The sequence below is a fragment of the Dama dama genome, chromosome 23 (genome assembly GCF_033118175.1).
Source record: "Dama dama isolate Ldn47 chromosome 23, ASM3311817v1, whole genome shotgun sequence".
In the NCBI taxonomy this organism is placed as follows: domain Eukaryota; kingdom Metazoa; phylum Chordata; class Mammalia; order Artiodactyla; family Cervidae; genus Dama; species Dama dama.
The window spans coordinates 69681472-69708887 of record NC_083703.1 but is presented as its reverse complement, the minus strand read 5'-3'; the positions used below and the strand labels follow the sequence as shown (position 1 = coordinate 69708887).

Sequence of the window (27416 nt, the reverse complement as noted above, 5' to 3'; positions counted from 1 at the left end):
GGCATCACCAACTCAACTGACAGGAGTTTGAGTAGTCTCCAGGAGTTGGTGATGGACAGGGAAGCCTGGCATGCTGCAGTCCATTGGGTTGCAAAGAGTTGGACACGACTCAGCGACTGAACTGATCTGACCACTACAAAATGACTCGATGGATACTGTGTAAAATCAAACAGCAAAAAACCAACAACCTTCTACTACTAGATTCAGAATTAGACTCTGAGGATTAATTCAGTTTACAACCATTTTAAATGTATTCTTTAATCCAAAGCATCCTCCTCTAGACTCATCAAGACACTCTGCCCTCAAGGGGTTTACAATCCAGGAAGATAATCCAGATAGGAACCCAACACAGCCAACAGCAAACAAGAGAAAAGGAGCACTACTACCTGCTAGAGTACTCAAACCTTCTCATTCGATTTTCTTACTGCTCGTACAATAAGAAAACAGTCCCATTTCACACAAGACCGATAGTTATCTCTTTCTAAGGGTGCATTCTGCACAAGGCAGTATGTTTATGTATATCTCCAGTTTTCGCAACTCTGAGCAGTACTGATTTTACCAAATCTAATACACATTTTTGCTTCTTACCATCTCTGAAAAAGTGCATATGGTTCATATAACCCCCATAGAGGGGGAATCTGGTAATATTCAGCAGAACTAACTTATTAATACTTACTAACTTTTGACCCTGGGCTTCCCAGGTGGTGCCAGTGGTAAAGAACTCGCCTCCCAGTGCAGGAGACATAAAAGGTGTGGGTTTAATCCCTGGGTCGGAAAGATCCTCTGGAGGAGGATGGCAACCCACTCCAGTATTCTTGCCTGGAGAATCCCATGGACAGAGGAGCCTGGCAGGCTACAGTCCTATACAGGATCACAAAGAATCAGACATGCCTGAAGTGACTTAGCGTACATGCATACATCTTTTGACCCAGCAAGCCATATCTAGGAATGTAGCCTGAAGATATACTTTGAAGGGAGAAAACTCATGCTGGTCTATGTATACGTGAAGGCAGAGCAAATTAGGTCAGTAGAGAAGAAACTTTTAATTTTAGACTTGCTGGAATGGATTAAAATTTCTTTCCTTCATCCCAAAATCTCAAATGTCAAATGACCTTAAAGGAACAGTGTTTATATTGCATCATGATGTTCCTACATTTAAAAAGGTAATAGACATTTTCCTAAATGTCGGTACATGAGACATGTGCCATTACCTCTGGCTCTTACACGATGGCAGAATTTTCAACTTTTCTGCCCTGCTGTTATTTCTCAGAAAGAGCAGTATGGCAGTACGATTATGGGCATTTTGAAAAATAGTATTAAGAGTAAAAATAATGAATCTGGGTTACCTGTCTCCTTTGTTTCTAAGTGAAAAGTTATATACTGAGGAGAAACAGTCTGATTCCACTAGAGAACAGAAATAAAAAGCTTAGGATCCAAGAGGGCAGAGAGATATCTAACACAGACTTTCTGAAGGAGGAAGGGTTTCCCAGGTTGCTCAGTGGTAAAGACCTGCCTGCTGAAGCAGGAGGTGCGTGTTCAACCCCTGGGTTGGGGAAGGAAATGGCAACCCACTCCAGCATTCTTGCCTAGAAACTTCCACGGACAAAGGAGCCTGGTGGGTACAGTCCATGGGGTGGCAATGAGGTGAACACAGCTAAGCACTCACGGAGGAGGCAGTGCTTGAGCTGAGTCTCACTGAAGGCGAAGAGGGAGTCAGCATGGCTGAGGACAGACGGCGCATTCTTGGCAGATGAGCCATGAAAGTAGACAACCTATTATTGTCATTATTATTGTTGTTGTTATTGAAAAACTGATCTCATGTTTGAGCAAAATTAAGTGAGATATACTTCCTGCAAGCTAGGAAATGCTAGAGTTGATTCTTATCCGTATTTGTAAGAAATTAAAATCCCAGAGTTATATTTAATTTGCCTAAAGCCATGTGTCCCAAAAGCAGTTTCTTTAAAAAGATACAGAAACACTCCTACTGCTTGTAGCTTTACAGTCCTAATCCTCTGCTTAGACAGAAGAGAAACAAAACACCTAGGAATAAGAAACTTCAGTATCAAATAAATCCATCAAAATTTGATACAACTGTTACAAAGTACCTGAAAGCTGGCCTAATCGTAGGACAGTGAAACTGCCAGTTTGGAAACCAGGTACAGAACCAGCCCCAAGTAGCTAGAAGAGCATCAAATGAGGTATAAGATGAAGAGTTCACTCCTCACAGGGAAACCAGACACATATACAAATTACATGAAAAAGGAAGCCAAGCCTATAAAACACTTTGTTAAATATGTTCAAGAACGGGAATTTCCCAGCAGTCCAGTGGTTAGGACTTCACACTTCCCCTGCCAAGGACCTGGGTTTGATCCCTGGTCGGGAAACTAGTATCTCACAAGCCGCTCAGCACAGCCAAAAATAAAAAAATAATTTTATTTTAAATTAAATCAAATTCTTTATGTATATGTATGCTTGTGACTTCCCTGGATGTCCAATGGTTAAGAATCAATGCTTTCACTGCAGGGGTGCAGGTTCAATCCCTGGTCAGGGAATTAAGATGTCGCATGCTGCATATAAATTAATCAATTAATTTAAAAAATTGTGTGTGGTTGTAACAGAATTCTTGGCTAATCTCCACAAAATTCCCAGCACACTGACAACTGTCAATAAGGTACAATTATTACTGAATCTTCTGCATGATTAATTTATATAAAACTGAAATGAGCCTACCCAATCAGTCCAAATAACTTAAGGTTCAGGTTTTATACATGCATTTAAGGCAGCAACCCAGGCCCATTCACCTTGCCTGACCAGCCAAAGATGACTAAAAGGCTATCTGCATCCAGGAAAGAGAAGCACTTAAGAAACACCAGTTAACACCCCCAGGTAGAAACATTTGCATGAGTATTGCAGCAATCAGCAGGCAGCTAACAAACAGTGTTGCCAAGTGTTGCCACCCAGGTTCTCTAATGCAACTACAATCCAACCCAAGCACTAACATTTACACTTTGTTAAGAGAGAAAAAAAGCTAAGAAATTGGCCAAATTTCTGATCCTTTTAGCAACTATTCCATGATCATGGGCTTCCCTGGTGGCTTAGACAGTAAAGAATCTGCCTGCAATACAGGATACCAGGGTTCAATCCCTGGGCTGGGAAGATCACCTGGAGAAGGGAATGGCTACCCACACTCCAGTATTCTTGCCTGGGGAATTCCACGAAAAGAGGAGCCTGGCAGGCTTCAGTCCATGGGGTTGCAAAGAGTCAGACGCGACTAATACCAACACTGTGATTTTAAGGATTTCACTTGATTTTAAGGATTTCACTTCACCACTCTTCTAAATGATTAGGGTAATCAGATCAGGGCAGGAGAGAGACTCTTATGCTTCATGATAAACAAAAGCAGAGGTTTCTCTGGTACAGAGAAGGGTTCTTTGCCATGTTTTGAGGCAGACCTCTTCACAGGGACTTCTGACAAAGGGTTTGAGACTTAAAGCAGTAAGTGTATAATATGATGGGTTCTCCCTTCATACAGTCAGGTGTGGAGAGGACAGGCATGGAGATGCTTATTCAACCAAAAGAGGCCTTCCCCACAGAAGCCCTGAAACAACATCGTCAGCGACAACCTCTGCTCAACTCTAACACAAAAACAAGAGTCAGTGTATTAAGAAAATAGACAGTGGAACAATTTGGGTGAAAATACTTGGTGAAAAAATTAATTTTCTAAAGGAGATATTTATCATATGCTCATTTATTAAGCCACTTCTTTTGGGATAAATCTTTGCACCTTCTTCCTCCTTGACCTTCAAATCCATGGATACATCCTCAGAAGCTGGAGTTCAAACAAAATCTCTATTCTACACACACTCTACAACTAGTACATTCCAACATTTTAAGACTGTTTTTGCCTAGGACAGATAACAAGCTGGTTTCAATGATAAAGACTGACATCCGGAGTGTGGTCAGTATCAGGGGTGTGTGAGAATCTCCTCAGGAACTTAATGCAAAACTAAAAGGAGTCGGGAAGGCTGAAAGTCTGTCACTGAAGGGGGGATGGGTTGAGGGGTAAAGGAATTCTACCCCTCCCTCTCCCCCACACAGCTGTCTGAATTCAGACTTGACCAATGCTGATGCAGCTTCAGTCCAGGAAACCCAGTCTGTGATCCATCTTAATGGGTGGCTGATTTCAATTTGTAGTCCATGGAGGAGTCTTTATTACTGTTTTTTTGAAAACTTTTAATTTTATAATGGATGTAGCTGATTAACAATGTTGTGATAATTTCAAGTGGACAGCAAAGGGACTCAGCCATACAAATACATGTACCTTATCACTATTTTATAGTGACTCTCACTGAGAACATTTCCAAAATTCCAGTGCAGAGTTAATAGCCTTTCAAAGTATGCAGGACGGAGGCTGTTCTGGCTAAAAGTTCAAAGAGCTCCAGATTTAAAAGAAAAATGTCGGGAGGATTCAGCTCTAAAGAAAATCCTTCAAAACTCAAGAATGAGAGAAGGGACTAGTAACATTTTCAACTTTTAAAGTCCAAATGATCAACTGTTCTCCCCAGGTGTATACTGTATATAACAAGACCTTCTGTCATGAACAGACTTGTCCATTATTGAAATTAATGGGGTTTCTTCATTAGGGACCTCATACTCTTAAGCTAATAACACACACACACACACACACACACCAGCACACACACACACACACACACACACACCAGCACACACACACACCAGCACACACACACACACACACACACCAGCTGAGAAGACAGCAGATAGAAAAACCTTTAAGTATTTCTTCTTCTCTCCTTTAAGAAACTGGAGTTAACGATATTCATCCATTCAAATATTTACTGAGTACCAGCTCTGTGTCAGGCATTGTTTTAGGTGTGGCAGTAGAGCAGGAAACAGTACCAAGTCTCTGGTCTCATGAAGTTCCATAATAAGCATCATAACCACCCAACCCTTCCCAACAGCAGCAGCTGTTAAATAAGTAACTTTGAAAAAGGGAAGTTGGAGGGGGGAGGTCTCCATAATTGCCCAAATTTCCCAAGTTTTCCTTGGATGCAGCCCCATGAAGTTCCACAGGCAGACTTTAATTCTGCAAATGGAAAAGACCTTCATAAGAAGTTATGAAGGGAACCGACCCGGTGGTCCAGGCTCCCAATTCAGGGGGCCTAGGTTTGATTCCTGGTGAGGAAACTAGATGCCACATGCTGCAACTAAAAAGGTTCTGCATGCCACAACTAAGACCTGGTGCAAACAAACTGCTGTTGTCATCCAACTCTTTTTGAACCCACAGACTGCACCACACCAGGCTTCCCTGTCCTTCACTATCTCCCGGAGTTAGCTCAAACTTATGTCCATTGGGTTGGTGATGCCACCCATCCAACAAATTATGAAAAACAAAAAAGCTATGGATGCCAAGCCAAAGAAAGGATCAAACAATCAGATGAAGTTGCCAAGTATTTTGCCAAGTGCTTAAGTTTTTGTCCTCAATATTCAATACTTCACAAAAGTCCATCACCAGAAACTTAGTAGTCCATTGTATTAAAAGACTGAGTCTTTTAATTATAGCATTTTCCGTTTGTTTTTACCAGCTCTGCAACACAATTTCAAATTCTAAAACGGATCATTTTCCCATATGTCTACATAATTTAGATGAAATGCCAGAAACTAACTTAAAAACACTTAAGTGAACCTACCTTGGTTCTGGAACATCAGCAACCCTTAAGATTAGTGTTCAGCTATTGTTTCATGTCCTTGCCACGGAAAAGACACAACCTGAAGCAGCCAACTGGTTTGCTTTAGGCCACAATCTCATACAAAAAAAAGGGTTAAGGTCACAGGATGTTTTTCCTTCCAGTCCACTTCCGCATTTCAATTGGACTCCTTTTATGCTTTTACAACACTACAATTACCTTAATCTGTCTTTCCAGTCCCTTCCTGTCTATGTACCTATTTTAACTTGTTTTATAACCTCCTCTCCCATCCGACTCCTATTATGCTCCTTCAAGTTCATCTTCCTCTATTCCTCTGGCTCCCACTCCCAGGGACCAATTAATTGATTACATTAAAAATAAAATATGAGTACCATCTTTCGAGATTCCAAATGTACACATTAATGTACAATACCTGTCTTTTTCTTTCTGACTTACTTCACTCGGTATAACAGGCTCCAGGCTCATCCACCTCATTAAGACTGACTCAAATGTGGTTTTTTTAATAGCTGAGTAATACTCCATTGTATGTATGCACCACAATTTCTGTATCTGTTCATCTGTTGATGACCATGGGTCCTCCATGTCCTAGCTATTGTTAAAAAGTGCTGCAAGAACACTGGGGTACATGAGTCTCTCAATTATGGTTTTCTCAGGGTATATACCCAGTACTGGGACTGTTGGGTCACACGGTAGTTCTAGTCTTTTAAGCAATCTCCATATTGTTCTCCATAGCGGTAGGGCAGCAATGGAGATGCAGACAGAGAGAACAGACTTGTGGACACAGCGAGGGAAGGAGAGGGTGGGATGAACAGAGAGAACAGCACGGAAACATATACACTACCATATGTAAAGGAGAGAGCAAGTGGGGAATTGCTGTGACATGGGGAGCTCACCCCAGTGCTCTGTGACAACCTAGAAGGGTGGGAATAGGGAGGGAGTGGAAAGGGGGGTTCAGGAAGGAGGGGACACGTGTATACCTGAGGCTGATTCATGTTGATACATGGCAGAAACCAACACAATATTGTAAAGGAATTATCTTCCAATTAAAAAAAAAACATGCAATGTCATGACGGGGTCCTAGGTAACACTAATTTCTCTGCTCTCGTCTCAAAGTTTCTAATCTGTAAAATAACCTCTACTGATCTCTTACACTTCCAGTCCCAATAATTTTATGACTTTTAAAACTTGTTTTTGTTTCAACAGATTAGGATATTAAAAAAAAAAAATCTAAATGCTTGAGAGCAGTAGTTCTCAAACTTTCCTGTGTATGAGACCTGGGAATAAGATCATCCTCAGATATGTCTATTTTAACACAAGGTCTCTAGGTAACTATAATCCAGAGACATATTTTGAAAAACCCTGCGCTGTCGTTTCTTGGTCCTTTGAACAATGATTCATACCAAATACCAGCCACCTAGAATAATGGACAGGTTACTGATTTTATTTTCAGTTTCGATTTTAATTGGATCTCTCTGTCCCTTTAAAGGGTATAGGCACAAGGTGCTGGGTCAGTTGCTGGAGATTTTTTTTTTTTTAATTTACAGCTGATACTATTGAGTCTCCACAATTGAGGAAGAGAGATTTTCACCTGCTACTTTCCTAGCCCCTACCTGAGAGGAAGAAGGAAGAGCTGCATAAAGGATGACACAGCTACTGCAATTTAGATAAGGAGTAGGGTAGCAAGGCTCTTTAGAATAGAGATTTTGTTGTTTGGACATCAGGGCAGAGTCATGCTTACAGACAGGTAACTCGAGTCCTGCCACTGGGACTCAGTTGTGAAGATGAATGACTACAAAAAAAAATGACTTAATGCAGCCACAGATTATATGTAAATGAGTGAGCATGACTGCATTCCAATAAAATGTTATTTATGGACACTGGAATTTGCATTTCATATAATTTTTCTGTTTTATGAAATAGTAAATAATATTCTTTTTCTAAATTGAAGTATAACTGACGTAACATTATATTAGCTTTTGGGTGTATTTAATAAATTTCCCCCAACTAGTTAAGACAAATAGAAAAGCCATTCATAGTTCATGGGTCGTACAACAGAAGGCACAGTTTGCAGAACTCCACAGCTACTTAACAGGGACTAGTAACTACCCCAATGTCCGGGCAGAGACAGTGCTGTTGTTCTGAAGTTCTGTGTGTAAGTGAATAGAGTCCTCCGAGCTTTACCTAAGGCTTTCTCCTAAATGATATCCACGCTCAGCCTGGCTCCCACTTCTTTTCCCCTTTCAAACAGCCCATGAATGGCTATTACTCAACTTGATTTAAAAGTGGGTTAAAATCAACTTGCTCTTGCAAACCTAGACAAAGCTAGTCACAAAAAGGAAAACTCTTGAAGAAGAGGCCAAGACTTAGCCCACTGCTAATTCTGCTTCTTAAGCAGCAAGCTAGTTAAATTTGTTATTTATTCCCCTTGAAGTGAGAACAACATCACACTTGTTTACACACTCCTAACCACCTCCAATGAGATTCCTTAGTAAATAGGCAGACTTCAGAGAGCCTTCTTAAACTAAGGGGGTGGCAGATCCCTGGTTAACAAAAAGATCCTTCTCCTTGAGTACTCGGATAAACAGAGGTTTTACTGATTTCTGGGAGTAACTGGTTCCAAGCACAAGCTGAACTGCTAAAAAATAAATTATCCAGGGGTCTTTGCTGCACAAGTAGGCAAGCTTTCTTTAATAGGAAAAGGATTATACATTAAAGTGCAACAGAGCCTTCTAGTCAATGAAACGAGCCTGGTAAGGATCCAGGTAAATGAAGGTAAGTGCTCTAAAAAATGCATTTCCTTGGCCTGGTACCACATGGGTCACTCCACTACAACCCAGAATTCCCAGGAGGCAACTGAGTCACTCAGGTTCCCCCTTACCCTGTTTTGTGTTACATTTAAGAAATCAAGCAGAGGCATCAGACAGGTTTCGATGAGCCTCCCAGTTGCATCGCTTACACAGCCTTGAGCCTCAGTTTCTTCAAAAGTAAAGTGTTCAAAACTCAACTATTTATTTTATACCAACTCCATTTCATCATCCTACACCAAAAGTAACATCATAATTTGAAGCTAAAGGTGAAGGAAACTGGATCTGCCCCTGGTCTTTAAGCAACTTACTCAAGTTATTTCCTAAGACTTCATATATTCACTATATGGCAGTGGTCAAGGCTACAAAATCCCACTTTGTTCCATCAGGCTAAGTCTGTCTGGCTAACGGTGGGCCTACTTATAAGTAAGTCAACACTCACTTGCTATGTTCACTGTGAGCATGCAAATAACAGGAAGACCCTAAATGGGGTGTAGAAGTTGTTCTGATCTGCTTTTACACGTGGGGTGAGTTAACATCTTGGGTGCTATTTGCTTGCCTGGACAATCTTAGACTCTCTACCACTTATAGTCAGATATTTACTTATTACTGACTACAACTGAACAAATATGAATTAACTTCTTGGTATTCAGTTCAGTTCAGTCGCTCAGTCGTGTCCAAAGTACTAGAGTTTCAGCTTCAACATCCTGTATGGCAACATGCTAAAAAACCTGCAATTTCAAATGACGTTATAGGTTCAAACTAACCATTTTAAAGTACAGTGATCCATAAAGGTATATGTAAACATAAGTTGGGCTTATACTTTGAGCAACACTTTGGCCACCTGATGCGAAGAACTGACTCATTGGAAAAGATCCTGATGCTGGGAAAGACTGAAGGCAGGAGGAGAAGGGGACAAAAGAGGATGAGATGGTTGGATGGCATCACTGACTTGATGGACATGAGTTTGAGCAAGTTCCGGAGTTGGTGATGGACGGAGAAGCCTGGCGTGCTGCAGTGCATGGGGCCGCAGAATCAGACATGACTGAGCAACTCAAATGAACTGAAGTTGGGCTTCCCTGATGGCTCAGCAGGTAAAGAATCCACCTGCAATTCAGGACATGTAGGAGATTTGTGTTTGATACCTGGATCGAGAAGATCTCTCAGAGAAGGAAATGGCAACCCATTCCAGTATTCTTGCCTGGAAAAATCCCATGGACAGCAGAGCCTGGCAGGCCACAGTGCATGGGGCTGCAAAGAGTTGGACATGACTGTGCACACATGTGAATGAAGTTAATCTCTTTTGTCAACTACAAAACAGACATGACTTATCTCACAGGGTTGCTGAGATAAAATGAAAATTTATTCAATCCAAAGCACCTTAAATGTTCATCTTTGTGTAGCACTAAAGGGGTCAAGTAAAATGTCTGACCTTTTCAACTGCTCCAGTAAACCCTACTTACCAGTCATAGATCCCCTTAGCATGTCACCCAGGACAAGGCAATGCAGACATACAGAAGGAAGTTCATTATTCAAACTCATAACACAAATTCATACCTGTTTTGGATTTTAAAGTTCCAAGAGCCCCAACCTCCCATATTCCAAGCAAAATCTAAATTCAAATCTCTTTGCTCTTATCTAAATTTTATCTAGAATTGTGCTGTCCTGTATGAAGCCAGTAGTCACATGTAGCTACTTTTAAATAAAATTTGAAAATTAAGTTCTTCAGCCACCTGAGCCACATTTCAAAGGCTCAACAGGTTCATATGGCCAGCAGCTACCATGTGGAAGAGCACAGATTGAGAACAATTTCCATCATGAGAGAAAATTCTACTAGACAGTGCTAACTGAAACTCCTGAATCCAGGCCAACACCTTCCTTTCACTAGCAGAGAGCATGAGGTACCATGCTGTGTGATTTGCTCATCACAGATGACAAAACCAGGGTTGAGACTTCCTTTGTCCTGACTCCTTGCCTAGCACTCTCTCCACCAGAGACTCCTCCGCTGGAGCCCTGTCGGGGGGCCTTTGCCCTACATGGCAAGACAGTGTGCTATGTAGTTCCTTAAGGTCAGCCGAAGTTTGCCTGGCTAAACTGCCACCTCAAAAGCAGGCCACTTCTGTAGAACTCCTGGAGAATCAGAATCTCAGTGAAGGTCAGCCAGAGGACATTTCAATTGAGGTATTCGTGCACTAAGGCATCAGTCAAATCAGATCAAGCAGTGATTTTAAGTTTCAGGAGAATGGCAAGGAAGTCCTATTTTACTAACTTATCTTTGTTCTCTAAACACAAGACAAAGTGGTAATTTTTACCTTTGCCTCTAAAGGTAATTAACGAGTACAAGATCCTCAGGATGGTGTTTCCCATTTCACATACTCTTCAGAAGTGAGTAACATTTTCACAAGGGCATCTCTGTAGTGAAAATGCTTCTCCTTTCCCAGGGGGCAGAACTTAAAAAGAAAAAAGGACTTGTCTAACCTGAAAATGTACCTTCTCGGGCCAGCTCAATTAGGACAGGCCCATTCCTGCAGCTTGTCCTCCTTTGCTTCTAGTAAGTAGGCCCTGAACGCCTGGGAAGTAGTGAAAGTGACTCCAAATCTCCCGACTATGCTACACTGAAACCCACCAGCTCAGCCTAGGCTGCCATTGTTTCCAAAGGGTGTGGCCGCTAACGGCCCCAAATCCACACCCTGCCTGACCACAAAGGTATGAGGGTCAGGCCGCTTCACGCATCCTACTACTAATTCAAACAAGGGGCCTTTTTGTCTAGAATGTCAATACTGACTGTGCTTGAAATGCACTGTCAGAGTGTAAGCCTGAATACGTATATGCTCTCTAGAAGTCTTCCTGGTGCTAATTACGTAATTGGCTCCTTTTTTTGGTCCCACTGTGAATTACTCAAATTCCTAGGTATATGAAAGTACAAAAATTGAGCAAGTATTAAGGTTCAGCTATGGGCGTTGTGAAAAGCTATGGGCGTTGGAGAAGGCAATGGCACCCCACTCCAGTACTCTTGCCTGGAAAATCCCATGGACGGAGGAGCCTGGTAGGTTGCAGTCCATGGGGTCTCGAAGTCAGACATGACTGAGCGACTTCACTTTCACTTTTCACTTTTATGCACTGGAGAAGGAAATGGCAACCCACTCCAGTGTTCTTGCCTGGAGAATCCCAGGGATGGGGTCGAACAAAGCCGGACACGACTGAAGTGACTTAGCAGTAGCAGTAGCATGGGCGTTGTGAAAAAACAAGGAACACTGTTTGAGAGGCTGAATTACTACAAAACTAATTATAGGCTTCATATGAATCAGAGTCGTCATTTGCTCAAGGCCACCCAACTACTGACAGTTGAAACCAAGTTTATCTAACTCCAAAGTCTGTATTTCACTGGTAAGCATGTGGACTTTGTCAACTGTCTTTCATTCCTTCTTAAAATGTGAGGCACAATGGGAGAAGGTGAACTTCAAATCTTACTCGATTCCATCGATTCTAAAACCTCAGTGTGTATCAATCACCTCGCTAACTTGTAAAACCTAGATGGCTGAGCCCTGGCTTCCGGGGTTTGAGGCAGGTAGGTCTGGATGAGGCCCAAGAATTTATATTTCCAACAAATTCTCAGACAATGCTGCTGATGATGATCAAGAGACTGCACTTTTAAGAACCACTGCTCTATTCAAATCCTGCTACTTCAATCAGTGCCATCAGTAACTAAAGACCCCTAGTTTAATCCGCAGATAGTGAACTCCACAGGTGAGATCCCCAGCATTCCTCTGAACTATTCTCCACTTAACCTTCTAAAGCCTGCCTTAACCATCCCAGGAATGTTAGTCTGAAAACCACCCCTCCCTCTTTGTGCACCCCCTTAGTCCCCCAATCTTAAAAGATGACATCAGGATCAAATAGTGGCTAGTTAAACATGGAAGCAGGAGGATCAGAAGTCTGATGAGACACATAGTTAAATAGCTGCAAAGTCAGTTAACTATCTCTGCTATTTATTTAAATGTTCGTTGAAAGGTAGAAGATATTTACAGTGGGAATAAGTAACAAGCTTTTATAAACAGATTTGAACACACTGTTCTGGTCCCTTTTTAAATATTCTGTAAATTTAATAGCTGGACCAATGGAGTAGTACCTTAATCAAATGAAACAAAGGAGACCTTAGCTAAATAAAACAGATCAGTTTCTCCAAAGGTGATTTATGGGTTACCTATATTAAAATCATTTTGAACTATTAAAGGTATATTAAAAATGCAGGTTTCTCAGTAGCACCACAACAGAATCAATTTCTAGGCAAAGGACCAGGATTCTGAAGTTTTACTAAGCACTCCAGGTGATTCTCATGCAAATTAGCTTAAGAACAATGAAAACCATGTAAAGCTCTCGGTGTTCTCCAGGTGATCATCAACTCGTTGCTGAGCTAGGAGAGAGGGAGGATCCCATTTCACAACTCAACATTTGTCAGAAGCACCTGTATTGGCCATATAAAATGAGACAGTGCTCCTGCCCACTTCCTAGTAAGTAATAAGCAAACCATGTAGATTTCTCCAGCCTATGTCTATTTCTCCAGAATGAAAAACTGGAAGAGAACAATAAAGGGCTCAGTGAAAGCCAGAGAAAAGTGGTTACTTCTGGCTTGGGTTTAAGAGTTGACTACAGGCAGATTTCACTGGAAAGGAAACTGAGCATTAAGGCTATGCCTTCAACACTGAAGCAGGCTCTGGGATGTTTCTAACCCCCAAGGAGTTTACAATTCTTAATGCTTTCCTAAAAACAGGTAGGAAAATGGAGATGGAATACCAAATTCTGGGTTTCCCAGGTGGCACAGTAGTAAAGAATCCACCTGCCAATGCAGGAGATGGATCCCCTGGAGGAAGAAATGGCAACTCACTCCAATATTCCTGCCTGGAAAATTCCATGAACAGAGGAGCCTGGTGGGCTACAGTCCATGGGGTAGTTACTGAGTGGGCACACACACCAAATCTAAAGACTAAAGAGGTATTCCTGGGTAAAAGGAACATTTTAACAGAACAAAACGTGATTACAGACTTGTGGGAGAAGAACACACACTGAACTTTTTTCTGGGAAATATGGTTGCTGCAGAAGGCCTTTTAAGAAAAAAAATACAGTTTTCAATAAACACACTGAGCAAAAACTTTTTTAAACTTTACCATTTATTTCGTGTCTTAGGTCAGACAGTGTGCAGCATGCATTCCCAACCAGGGATCGGACCAGAGACCTGTGCATTACAAGTGCAGAGTCTTAACCCACTGGACCACCAGGGAAACCCATGACCAAAATTATCTTTTTGTACAACACCTACAGGCGTGCATAGTTACACATGTGCAATCAGCATGGATTCTGTTTGATAGTCCCCTAGTCTTTTTTATGCAAACACACACTCATAGACATATTTTTCAATCACTTGTAGACATAGTTCATCATATTATACTTTAAACTATTCCCCTAAAAACTTGAGCTCAATACAAACTACATGACATCTAAATTCAAGGAGTTAGCTCCAGTCCTAAATAAGCTCTTTAACATTTTCCAGACTATCTAAGGAAAATTTTTAGCCTCTTGTTCACCCAACCAGAATCTCTTTCCCCATAGACAAAACAAGCACATTTCTGCTAATAGACAACTTCCCTGACATTCTGAGATTAGGAAGATGCTAACATCTGTAAAAGATTATAAAGTTCTGTGGAAGTGCCGATTTTTATAACACACTGTACTTAAGGGAAAAAGGTGGTTTGATTTTTAGGTGGAAAGAGTAATTAATTATGGTCAAACCATCACCTGCAAGGAGATCAAACCAGTCAATCCTAAATAGGAAATCAGCCCTGAATATTCATTGGAAGGACTGATGCTGAAGCTCCAATACTTGGGCCACCTGATGCAAAGAACTGACTCCCTGATGCTGGGAAAGACTGAAGGCAGGAGGAGAAGGGGACAACAGAGGATAGGATGGTTGGATGGCATCACCGACTCGATGGACATGAGTTTGAGCAAGCTCCGGGAGTTGGTGATGGAGAGGGAAGCCTGGCGTGCTGTGGTCCATGGGGTCGCAAAGAGTCTTACATGACTGAGCAACTGAACTGAAACCATCGCCAGCTGAATCTCTGATGAGGCCACCCCATCTTCTGTATGCTAAGGGAGTTAACTGGGAGACTTTTCTTTTCAGAGCTGGGGTGTGTGGCCTTAGAGAGCTTTCAGTTTAAAGTCAAGTGTAACAAGCCAGCAGTTAAAGACCAGCCGGGCTTCTCCTCCCTCTTTTTGTTTTCTTTCCTGGTTAACTAAAACTGAAAATGTTGATGTTAAATAGCAAGAACTACTGCTGTTGCATCTATTCCTGCAAAAACACACTGTAAGAATAAGGCAAAGTAAATCTAACCTTTAGTCTCAATCATTTTCTAGAGTTCAAATCACCATACATAACACTACTATGTGGAGAAGGCAAAGGCACCCCACTCCAGTACTCTTGCCTGGAAAATCCCATGGACGGAGGAGCCTGGTAGGCTTCCGTCTATGGGGTCGCACAGAGTCGGACACGACTGAGCAACTTCACTTTCACTTTTCACTTTCATGCACTGGAGAAGGAAATGGCAACCCACTCCAGTGTTCTTGCCTGGAGAATCCCAGGGACGGGGAAGCCTGGTAGGCTGCAGTCCATGGGGTCGCTAAGAGTCAGACACGGCTGAACGACTTCACTTTCACTTTTCACTTTCATGCATTGGAGAAGGAAATGGCAACCCACTCCAGTGTTCTTGCCTGGAGAATCCCAGGGACGGGGAAGCCTGGTGGGCTGCCGTCTATGGGGTCGCACAGAGTCGGACACGACTGAAGTGACTTAGCAGCAGCAGCAGCCAACAATAGTAATGGGCTTCCCAGGTGATGCAGAGGTAAAGAATCCGCCTGCCAATGCAGGTAGACGCAAGAGAAGTGGATTTGATCCTTGGGTCAGGAAGAGCCCCTGGAAGAGGAAATGGCAACTCATTCCAGTTTCCCAGGACTTTAAGCACTGAGTCTAAACTCTAAAATTTCAGTTCTCCAAATTTAAGAAGATGGTGATTTCACAGGTTTTATTTCAGGCAATACAGCTCAAGGATTTGAACTAGTTCAAGCAAATATATGATTAGCCATTGTCATATGAATCTCCTGCACGGAATGTGAATATTTCTAGTCACTGTGGCAAATTTACCTGTTCAGGGAAACCTGAAAACTAATCTTCTAAAATTTATGCACAACAGGTGTCTGATACAAAAATATAATGGAAAATTCACAAAACTTAAAACTAGTTTATGCTTCTATTCCAGGTGAAAAAGGTGTAATGAGTTTTTAGGTATCCTAAAAAATTTTTTTTTTCTAGAACAGTTACGAGTTTGGACATGTTTGGAAATCTAAGGTTCTAGTTTTCCTTTTTTTTTTTTTTTTAGGGAAAGGAAAAAAAAATCTCCTAGGATTGGAAATAAATGGAGACATCACTCTTTTTCACTGACAGTGAAGCATTAGCTGCCAGAAAGCACCTTCCATGCCCACTTACCCTGGTACAACAAGAGCCTTTGTACTGAGGCCCAATGAAGAATATGGAATCCCAACAGAGGACTTAAGTATACAGGCATACAATTTACTAACGTCAAAGTATTTCTTCTGAGAACTCTATGGGTTTGTCTAGTTCATCTGTATTTAGTCACTATAGGTATTTACTTTCTGAATGTTTGAATAAATGAATATGGAAAATTAAAATTTCCATTTGTAATTAAATACAAAACTTTTAGTTTCCTGGGTAGATCTCTAAATACTGCCCCATCCCAAGGGCAAAGGGGTGAAAGTTATTCACTGCTGAAGATTCTTAAACTGTAATTTATCTTATGAGAAACAAAGTGGTTTGTACAGTCATAAAGTCAAGGCAAGTCAGTACCCTCCTGAGTCCTACCCATCTCAGATTTACAGCAACAGTATCAAATTCAAGGCGCCCAAGTGACTCTTCCCTTGGCTAATATCTCACAACACCCAAATTTAAAGAAAGTGAAGATGTTCCCTTTGTTTGGAAGACTACTCAAGCAATCTCTGAAAAGGTGCTTTGGTGCTTCTTGTTTGTTTGTTTTTAAGGACTGTCAAGGAATTCAAAATTCTGTTCTAAGTTTTTACATGTCCTAAAGTGAATCTCACATGCTATTTAATAGACCCAGTTTACAGGAAAAGGACTAAGACTCAGAGATTAACTTGTTCAAAGACTACACTATTGAGCACAAGTGCAAGAGCTCAAACTGAAATGTCCTTTCCACTATATTATGGCTATCTGATTTGGCCAGGGGTAGGGGGGACCCTTCTGACCCAAGACTATTCAAATTCTGAATCAGAGAAAAATGATATAAAAGAAAGAGGTGAAAGCTCTGAAGACTTTTAAACCCAATCTTATCTTTGATGTGTTAACATACTGAGGGCAACAGAGCCATGCAGTATTATAATCACTTTCTCACTGTTTTTACTTTTTTTCTTTTTTCCTATGTACTTTAAGAACCACATATTCCTGAGACGTTTATCTTTGCAAGACTTTATCTGAGACTCTTTAAAATTAGAACTATGCTATAATTTTGATCCTACAAAACTATTTTCTCTGGCCTATCTTTAACTGAACATTAATTTTGAAGTCTGCTCCTGTTGTGACAGTTCCCTGATAATCTTCTTGATCCGTGGTATAAGATCTCTTAGCTTAAACTTAGATACAGATACACCAACTTTTATTTTACAGTGATTGCTTAATAGTCAGAAGAGAGCCGCATACACCACGCAGTTTGGTTAGCTAAAGACTCTATCTACCAACTCTAGTCATGTGCTACTTACTGTTCACTGTGCAAATGTCAGAAGATTTAAAATGTTAACAGAGAATATCAGTGAAGGAAGGAAAGAGCCACCAACTCACTACTTCAAACCTAACATTCGAAATAAAGCTCCATCTCAGAGCAGATGATGTTTGATCAAAGTTTAAACTTTAAAATGTGGGCACAGAGACACCATCATACACTCATTTAAATCTCAGAAGCCTGTGAAGCATAGAAATATCATCCTTGTTTATAGATGAGAAAACAGGGGACAGTGGGGCAAGTTTCATAGCAAGAACAGGGACTTATCTAGACTTTTCTGATTTCTATTCCAACTTTCTATTTTACCACAGCTGCTCAAGGGCATAGTATTTCCCCACAGGCTCCCTCTTCATCACCTACACCCCTACTTCAGTAGCAATCTGGTTCCAGTCTTAATACCACAGCATCTCTTGAAGATGTAAGGGGTCTAAGCTATCTCTACCAGCATATAATTAAGAGCAGGCTATGATACCTCATTAGAAGCTTACCAACTACCACCTGACTGGGATTTCTGGAATCTGGGCCAACGCAGTATGCTACCAAAAAGGGGAGATGAGAAGGTGTAAAAAGAAGAAGAAAATTTCCTTTTTTGGTTTCTGGTTCTCCCACAAATACTATTCCCACTAAATTCAGACTTAATGAATACAAAAAACAGTGTCTACCAAACTCTCAAAATTAGCTCCCTTCCTACCACTTACCTTCTGCTGCCCTCAGCTGACTGCAAAGAAATAACGGGGCTACCTTACAGGAGCTGGGTAAAGCAAGGGATCTTAGTCAATGAGATTCCCTAATCCACTGATCTTGAAATCTGCTAGATCAGTTTTCTGCCCAACCAGTATTTTGCCTACAAAGCTTTATAAATCTGAGCATTCACATCTGGTAGCAAGCTTAAAATCTGACTTTTACTAACTGGCAAAAGGGTATACTTCAGGGTATTCTAATGTAGAAATAACCTTAAACTTAAAAACTGTTTTTTTTGTTTGTTTGTTGCAGTAAACTCCAAATAGCCAAGGATATCTCCTCCAAGGAAGGTTCCTGGCCTCTATCTTTCCTAGGCTGTGCTGAGAAAAATACAAGAAAATGTCATCATGCCCAGGGATCTATTAAACTTGTTCTCAACAGCAAATACAAATCCTCAATTATGCTGATTGCTTAAACACCTTTTGTTAAAGCTTATCTAGTGTCTCAGGAATGCTAATGAACTGAGTTCTTTGGTTCCTTAAATCCACAGAAAGGAAGTTAATTTCAAAGGATCAGAGAGGAATTTTAAGACTGGTAGAGATGCACCTCTACCCAAACCTACTGGGGAGGGCAAAAGGGAGTTGTAAATAAAAATATTTACTATACATTTCAGAAAAATTCTCAAGAACATACAGACAGATAAAGTTGGCAGGGAGATAACTAAGTGGATCTAAAAATATGACAACAAATTCAAAACGATTATCTACCGAAAAGAAATTTAAAACTTACGATACCAATATCCCTTAACTAAAACTTAGAAACATAAATGACAGATGAAGACACAATTCAAAAGTTGATAAAAGGTGGTCTTGCTTGATGATATTACAATCTATGTACCCTAGACATACACTTGAGTCACTTCTCTCCCAGTGTGGAAAATATTTACAATTTTTCTTGAACATACAAAATAAGTATAATTTTCAATAATATCTAAGTGCTACTAAATCATTGCAGCAAACTATTAGTCATTTCCCACAACACTACCAAAATACCATTAATATCTAACAGATATTCCACTATAAGCTTCTTCCCACCTAATAAAACCAAGGCTACACCCAGTGTCACCACACCACTCCCTCATCTTTATCCCCCTGCGTGGTACCCAGGCCTGACGCTATCAACACGGAGCACACCACACACTGCCCTCACCTAGATAGGCAGGCTGGAGGGGGAGGGCAAAGGTTGGCAAAATGTTAGTTCTTCCATACCGATGGCCTCTATTTTAGACTTCCTACTTTAGCTACTGGCCTAAAGCCATGGGGATGGAAAGCTGCTTCACAAACTTCAATTTACAAGGCATGGAAATATTAAAGACTTCTTCCAACTATTACTACTAAAAGTTTAAACACAATCTAAAAGCTTCTTTTAAACACAGTATCTCATTCACTTCTACAGGACCAGATTAGGAAGTTCTCCCATCCCAAGCTTTTTACCTTAACAAGCCAAATTCTCAACTTCTTGCCCAAATGCCCTCATTTTGCAGTTAATGACTTCAGAAATAATTAAGGGGCAGTCAGATCATCTTAACCATGAGATACAAAAATGTTAGTGAACTGACTCTCATTCCTCTCCAAACGCAATGAATGGACCATATTCTACCTATCTTTCAAAGACAGTTTTTTACTTCAGGATCCCATACCAAACACTCATTTCAAGCATTTCCATTGCCTCATTCGAAAGTAAATAATTACAGGCGAATCTACTTCTCCAAGCGAACCAAGAACTTTATTGGAGTTCAGCATAGTCTCATATGGAAAAGATGCATTCCCTCACAAAACACCTCCAGAGAAATAACTTTGGATTTGAAGAAAATTAGTATTCGGCACTAAGTATGGCAAAAGTTGTTAAAGATCCATAACATAACATATGAATTCACACCCAACTACTAACAGGCACAACTGCAGTATGTCTGAAAGAAATACATACAGAAACACAGGAGAATCATTCCCATTCGATTAGCAGCAACAGGTAACTGCTACCGTAATTAACATACAACACAAACATATTTAGGCTCAAAAGTCAGACTTTTTTTGCACCACTCCTCCACACCCATGTGGAAAACAAACAAAAAACCCCAAAGGCCTAATTTTAAAATATAAACTTTAAGACATGTTAAGGATCTCTGGCATTTGTATAAATGATTACTAACTCACTGAGATCCAGAATAAACTAAAGGATTTATCTTCAAATTCTCACAGTTTCCCATTTTTATGCTGATGTTAAAGGAAAAGAGCCAGATTTGATTCCTGTTTTGCTACTATTGGTTAAAATGAGATTCTCGAACAGACCCTGAATTCCTATTTTCCATTTTACTTATCCACTGGTGGCTCAGTTGGTAAAGAATCCGCCTGCAAAGCAGGAGAACCGGATTCAATCCCCGGGTCTGGAAGAGCCCCTGGAAAGGGAATGGCAACCCACTCCAGTATTCTTGCCTGGAGAATTAGATGGACAAAGGAGTTTGGTGGGCTACAGCCCACGGGGTCGCAAAGAATCGGACATGACTGAGCAACTAACACACACACACACTTACCAAAAACAAGTATGGGTTGATAACAGTAAGCAATATCATCTAGTTTTTACTTTTCAAACCATGAGCTATTTCTGATTTAGTAACTCCTGGATATTCTCATTTTACCGCTAACTTTGGAATTTAAAATGTTTGTGAGTTCTGACATGTTGGTAATCTAAAAAGCACAGTGTTGACAAGCAATTTTGTTTCATCTATAAAGATTCTACAGCAGCTCACTCATTCTGAAAAGGTGCCCCCAAGGAATCCGGCTGCAGTGGCAGGAAAGACGACGTTTTGCTTAAGTGTCTCCGGATAGAGGAGGAAGCTGTGCCAGATTTCAGCTGAGGGTGCCGTCAGTTAGGTTTTACAAATGTGATGGGAATTTTGAGATCGTCCCATCATTAGCCTTTCCACCTGCCACCCCAACCAGTGCCCAGCGGCACAGAAGTGTAACTACAGCATCAAAAACCATTTATATTTAATTCCACCATCCAGTTTGAATCCACTAAACTAACGAGAACCAACACAAGAGAATGTCAAACAATGATCCCATATGATATTTCTGAGAATAATCTCTGATGTCTGGTGAAACCAAGCATTATACTTTACTCATGCCAAAGAGGGAAGAACCCTACAACTCTAGAGTAGATGGGCAGAAACTTCAAGCCCTTGAAATGGCAAAAGGACCACTGACTCCCAACCTGATGTTACCATTATCAACTCTAAAGACAGTTTAGCAGTCCGCTCAGTACTGCAGTAATGACTCAGACCCACTTCAACGAGTGCTACCAACACTTAGAAAGGAAGTCTTTTCTCTTAGACAAAAAGTAGTCTTTTTCTTTCATGGTTTCTGCTCCCCAAACTCACAGCAATACTTTAAACATAAATATATTTCGATAACAGATTTATTCCCAGCAGTTGAGTACAGGCCAGAATGTTTGAAATTCTACACAACAGCAACAGTTTCAACTATTGTAAAGAATGAACTCCAAAGGCAAAAAATCCTTTAAATCTTAGAGGATGAGGGCAGGCAAATGAGGGATTTTTGTTTCAACATATGAAACTGGCACAGTCAATCTGTAAGATGGGTTAGGTCCACTTAAAATCATGCTTAAGCAAACTCTTAATACAAAGATCAATAATAACTTTTCTGAGCATAATCAAACATTGATTTTTAAAAACTGTCTTCCATATTTACATAAATCAATCACTAGTTACCAGTGTATTACTTAACAAGCACACAGCTACTAATACCACATCTTCTAGACAATATTTACAAAGATAATACTCTGTCAGACTCTCAGTGAGGTGGGAAAGCAGTTCCAGTGCTTCTTCTCATGAAGGAGCAGGCTAAGATAAAAAGCAAGCAAACTATCAAATCTTTCCCTCTCACATTTTTCAGCTCTGTAAGATAGCAGAGATGTGCAGCTTTTAATTTTTTCATGCTAGAATCATATATAGCATGGCAGCTAAGCTTGTGAGCTCTGTAGTGCCCAACTCACTGCCCTTGGGAAAGTCAATAAATACACCTAAGTCTCAGTTTCCTCTTCCGTGGAAATAGAGATAATAGTACCTATCTCGTAAGGGTTCTTCCAAGGAAGAAATTAAACTAGATCCAACAGAAAGAACTGATGAGATTCATGCCTGCCTGGCAGACAGTAAACATTCAATAAATATTTAGCAATTATTGCTGTTACAAGCGAAAAAACACATCCTAAAAGTCAATAAAGCCAGTTTACTTTGGTCTCTACAAAAATGGCAAAAATCTACCCAGCCTACAATCATTCACATATTCAATAGTGCCCTTGTATAACCTCGGTGAGAACCATGGAGGTTAACTTTCTAAGGAGAAAGGACTACACTTTGTTTCACTACTGGAAAGATTACTCGGCCCAGTCTGAGAGTCAAAAAGAACACTTCTTATGTATTAAGATCCTACCTTCCTCCAAGAAAGGTCAAAAGGACTTCTTCCATCCTCACCTGTCACATCCTTTCTCTGCTCCTACATCCCAAAGAAACCTATCTCACACTGTGGTTTCTGAACCGCAGGGGCCTCATCTCGCTCTTTTAAAACTCTAATAAGGTTGGCTAAACAGAGTTAAGAAATACTCCAAGCCCTCACACTCAGCACCTAGTCTTGCACAACACCAAGCTCAGAAGCTCCCTCCTCTGAGAAATCTCCCCACCCCCAGACAAAGTTAAATTCCCTAGTCACTCGTGCAGCAATTGGGGTACATGTTTGCCCCAGCACCTACCTTATAATTAACTAATTATGTCTCCCCAAACAAACTGAAGGCAGAAGCAGCACCGTGGGAGCCAAGGGGTTCAGCTCCAGCACTAAACATAGTGCTTTAGCACATACTAGGTGCTCAAGAAATGCTACACTTAACCCAGATTCTCTCCTTGCAGATTACATCTCTTGCTGGATGCCCCACTTGGAAATCTGAACATAAGGCTGCTCTCTGTAGAGTAGGCTAACACCATGGACTGCTGATTACAACATCAGAAAAGCTAGTCATCAGCTTCTCCCATTGGAGAGGTTCCCGGAACCCAAATTCAACTGAGCAGGATTATGTACCATCAGAATCAGTGGGAATTCCCAGCACAGAAGTTACCTTCTCCTTCAGCAGGACTGCTGAAAAGCTCGCAGGGTGAGCTTTTTAGTGGGGGAATCTTCACAGGGTAACTGAAGTGGAAATACTCAAAGAATATCAAAGATTTGGCTGAAAGGGGTTCAAAAACATAAAGATCTGGCAAAAGCCAGCTAGCTCTCAATTCCTGAAAAACAGCCACTTCTGAAAAAGAATGAACAGGAAGCAGGGGTGGGTACTGGCCACTCTTTGTTTCAATAAATAAAATCTTTTTTTTTCTGCCCGGCAGCCCACAAGAAATGGCTAACACACCAGGCCAGATGAGATGTTCAACAACCTCTCCTCTTGACAGCTACACTAAACTACATTTCTAAAAAAAACACTGCCTTAGGAACCTCAGCCCCACTGAAAAGTTCTAGTCAGTAATACTTTAATTTAAAAAAAAAAAAGGAAATCAATATGCCTGAGCCCAACATTGACAATGGATAGCCCATAGAGGACTTGCAAACTTTCTGAAGGGAGGTACCACTACCTTTGCAAAGAACACAACTTGGGGAAAGCAACCTCAAAATACGAAGCACTCCACAAGGAGGGCTTTAGTTTTAGAGCCCTATTTCCTACCATAAACATCTTACCCGGGAAGGGGGAAAGGAAAAAAAAAACCAACAGTTGCCGAAGGGCAGCTTTCATTCTGGAAGCAGAAAAGGAAACAAACAAGAGAAGCAGTAAGCAGGATAACCCCCCAAATAAAGTTCTCTTTGGGCAAAAATAGTAACAATTCAGGCTCCCACCCTTCCCTCTGGTGAGGTCTGTGATTTATACGGCTTTGCTCCGCAGAAAGCTCTTTCTGGGGAGCTCAAGGAAGGAGCCGAGGGAGGGAGAGAAAGACACACAGGCACAGAAAGGAGAGGAGAGAGAAAAAGAAAATGGCGCAGAGACTAAGTCCCGACTGTCGACAAGGCGACTTTCCCGGGAGGAATCCGGGCCCGGAAAGGCTGCCCGAGGCCCGGCGGCGGGCGACTCGGGGTCTCCGTAGCCCCCTCTTGGGATGGCCGCGATCTGGGGGGTCTGGGGTCCCCGGAAAGGGGGTCCAGAGGCGGCCCGAGGGGAACAATGGGGCCGGTGAGCGAGGAGCCGGGACTTAGTCTCTGGGACGCCATGTCTGTCCTCTGCCCGGCTCGGGCCGGGCGCGGGGCCGGCGGCCGCGGCCTCGGGGGTCGTAAAGGGGGGGCGCACTCACCATTCAGTCGGAAATCCGCCTCGATCTGAGGAGAGAAAAGGAGGGACCATGAAACAACAGGCACATTCACCCCGCGGGCGGCGGGCGAGCGCGCGCGGCCGGGAGCCGGGCCCACCCTGCGCCCCCCAGGAAGAGGGGGCCCCCGGGAACGGCCCGAAGGGCCAGTCAGCACCCCCAAACTGTAAGTTGGCGGCTTCCGCCCAGGTCCTGGGGAGCCGACGTCCGCCGGCTGGCCGCCCCTGGCCAGGGGCTCTGGCCTGTCAAAGCAGCCGGGCCGAGGCCGGGGCCTCTGAGCCGGGGGTCGCGGAGGGCCGAGGCACGGCCGGGCCTGGCAGGGCCGTACCTGGGAATCGTTGTGGAGGTGGTCCCCACTCATGTCGGCCGGAGCGGCGAGGGGCGCCGAGAAGACGCAGACGGTCGCGGCCGGCCTGTGCGGGCGGACAGGAGACACCCGGAGGCTCCGGGAGGCGCGGGGGAAAGGTGATGGGGCGGGCTCTAGACTACCGGAACCGCTGAGGCGGCGACAGCGGCGGCGAGGCTGACGGACTGCCGGGCGGGCGGCGAGAGCAGACCCCAGCAGTTGTGTAACAGCCTAAGTTCGCATTTCGGCTCACTGCGCCTGCGCGGCCGCATTTAAAAGCGACGTCGCTGACGTCAGAGACTCGCGGAAGGAGGCCGACAGTGGCGGGGCCCGCCCCCTCGCGCTTCCTAAGGGGGGACCCGGCTTTGCATCGCAAGCCCCGCCCCCTTAGCTCTGGCGCGCCTCTGCGATTTGCATAAGGAACTGACTCCTCCCACGGCCGCCCACCCAGAACAACCTTCTCTTCCTCTCCCAGAGCTTTTTCTCGGAACCCAGATCCCGCCCCTGGGCAGTGCGCAGGCGCAGCCCGGACACCGCCTCCTGGCCTGGGCCGGCAGCTCGGCCACGTGGTGGGCCTTTAAAGGCCGCCGCGGGACAGCGTCAGGCCCCGGCCGAGCTGGTATCCCAGACGCTTCTGCATCTTCCCGGAGCTGTAAATACCTTGGCAGCTTGGTCCCCAAGTTCTCACCAGCTATTCTTCGCTCGCTAACCAGAACCCGAGGCTGCTTGGAGGGAGCCTTTGTCCTGGCCTTCCAACTTCTGGATGATAGCACGCCCACTTCTTAAAATGTATTTAAATTGTTCAACCCGCTAAAGGTCTGGTTTAGCCCCTGTTTTCTGCCCGTACGGGTAGTCCCGAGTAACAAGAGGCCTGATTTCGTTTGTGCATTCTTCAAATATCCCTGAGCCAGGAATTGTGCTAAGAAAAGGAGTGGGGTAGGAGCCGAATGGAACCGAATCGCGGGGTAAACACGACCTGGCTGTGTACCCCGCTGTGTCCTTAGCGCGCTGCGAAGCTTAGCGGGGAGAAATTGGAGAAAGAACTGCAGCTTATGGAGTATTTACTGTGCTTTCCGCTCTCATTTCTCACAATAGCTCTGTGAGGTCGTCTATTTTGCTAAAGTTAAACTGTGTCAGACAGTGTATGTTAGTCGGTCCGTCCTGTCCGACTCTCTGCAACCGCATGAACTGTAGCCCACCAGGTTCCTCTCTCCATGAAATTCTCCAGGCAAGAATACTGGAGTGGATAGCCTTTCTTCTTCTCCAGGGGATCTTCCTGACCCAGGGATCGAGCTTGGTCTCCTGCATTGCAGGCAGATTCTTTACCATCTGAGCCAACACGGAAGTCCAAGTGTCAGAGATAAATAACCTACTAACCTTCCTGACATCTACATTTGGATACCTCACAGGTTTCTCCAAGGCTTATCTTGCCTTCTTCCTCCACCATGCCTGCGAGCTGAATCGCTAAGTCCTGTCCACTCTTTGCGACCCCATGGACTGTAGCCTGCCAGGTGTTCTTCAAGCAAGAATACTCGAGTGAATTGCCATTTCCTCTCCCAAGGGATCTTCCCCACCCAGGGAGCCAATCTGTATCTCCTGCATTTGGCAGGTGGATTCTTTACTTCTGAGCCACCTGATAAGCCCCGAAGCTAGAAAAGCTCCACCCTGAACACCTTCCTCTCCATTTCTCAGAAGTCCAGCTGATTGCATTGCTTCAAGCCTCTCTCCCTCACCCACACACCTGTGAAGTGTGCATTATCTCTTGCTTGAATTCTTACAATACATTCCTAACAGGAATCCCTACTTCCCTTCTGGCCGTCTCACGGCTACTCTGCAGCAGTAGACGAAGTGCTCTTTCAACACCAGGTCTAACCATTATGGTTTCCCACAACTTCTCTCATCTTAGGACAAAGTTCAGAGTTCGTAAAGTAGCTGCCAAGATCCTGAATAACTGGCCTAATTCAAGTGTGACCCTTGTGAATTTTTCTATATCTATTACCACTTCCTTTATTATTATTGCTGCATATGAACCTTCAAGTTGTGAACGTTCAAGATGCAAAGGTGCCCCTGTATGCCAGCTGTTGTTCTGTATTACTGTACCTTTCACGGTGCTATCCTGTAAGATAAAAAAGAACAACATTTTCTTGGATGTTTCTGTACCCTGGTGGTGCAGTGGATGGGAATCCGCCTGCCAGTGCAGGGGACACAGGCTCATTCCCGAGTCCGAGAAGATCCCACATACTGTGGAGCCACCGGGCCTTTGTGCCACAACTACTGAAGCCTGAATGCCTGGAGCCTGTGCAGCGCAATAAGAGAAGCCACCGCAATGAGAGTATCGCTTCTGGAGAGTAGCCCCCACTCTCTGCGTCTAGAGAAAGCCTGCAGGCAGCAACAGAGACCCAGTGCAATCAAAAACAACAAAATAATTTGTTTTAATGTTTTATTTTTTGTGTTTGTTTGTTATGTGTTACTGTATGAAAAGTATTATAAACCTGTTACAGTCAGTCAGTCAGTTCAGTCGCTCAGTCGTGTCTGACTCTGTGCGACCCCATGAACTGCAGCACGCCAGGCCTCCCTGTC

At 42.9% G+C, this 27416-nt stretch overlaps 1 protein-coding gene and 1 long non-coding RNA gene across 2 annotated transcripts in view; both read right to left on the bottom strand.

Moving 5' to 3' along the window:
- Positions 1–9591, bottom strand: part of TOP1 (DNA topoisomerase I) — a 69425-nt gene extending 59834 nt beyond the window's left edge. The window contains exon 1 of the mRNA XM_061127285.1: positions 9486–9591. Within this exon, the coding sequence (XP_060983268.1) occupies positions 9486–9576 (91 nt within the window). The 5' untranslated portion in view covers positions 9577–9591. The remainder of the gene's footprint in view (positions 1–9485) is intronic.
- A 3499-nt stretch (positions 9592–13090) lies between these two features.
- On the bottom strand, positions 13091–25319 carry LOC133045119 (uncharacterized). The gene is made up of 3 exons (XR_009690132.1): positions 24819–25319; positions 24476–24500; positions 13091–15500 (listed from the first exon to the last, which is right to left on the bottom strand). It is a non-coding gene; the product is annotated as an uncharacterized LOC133045119 (long non-coding RNA).
- Between the last annotated feature and the right edge of the window lie 2097 nt (positions 25320–27416).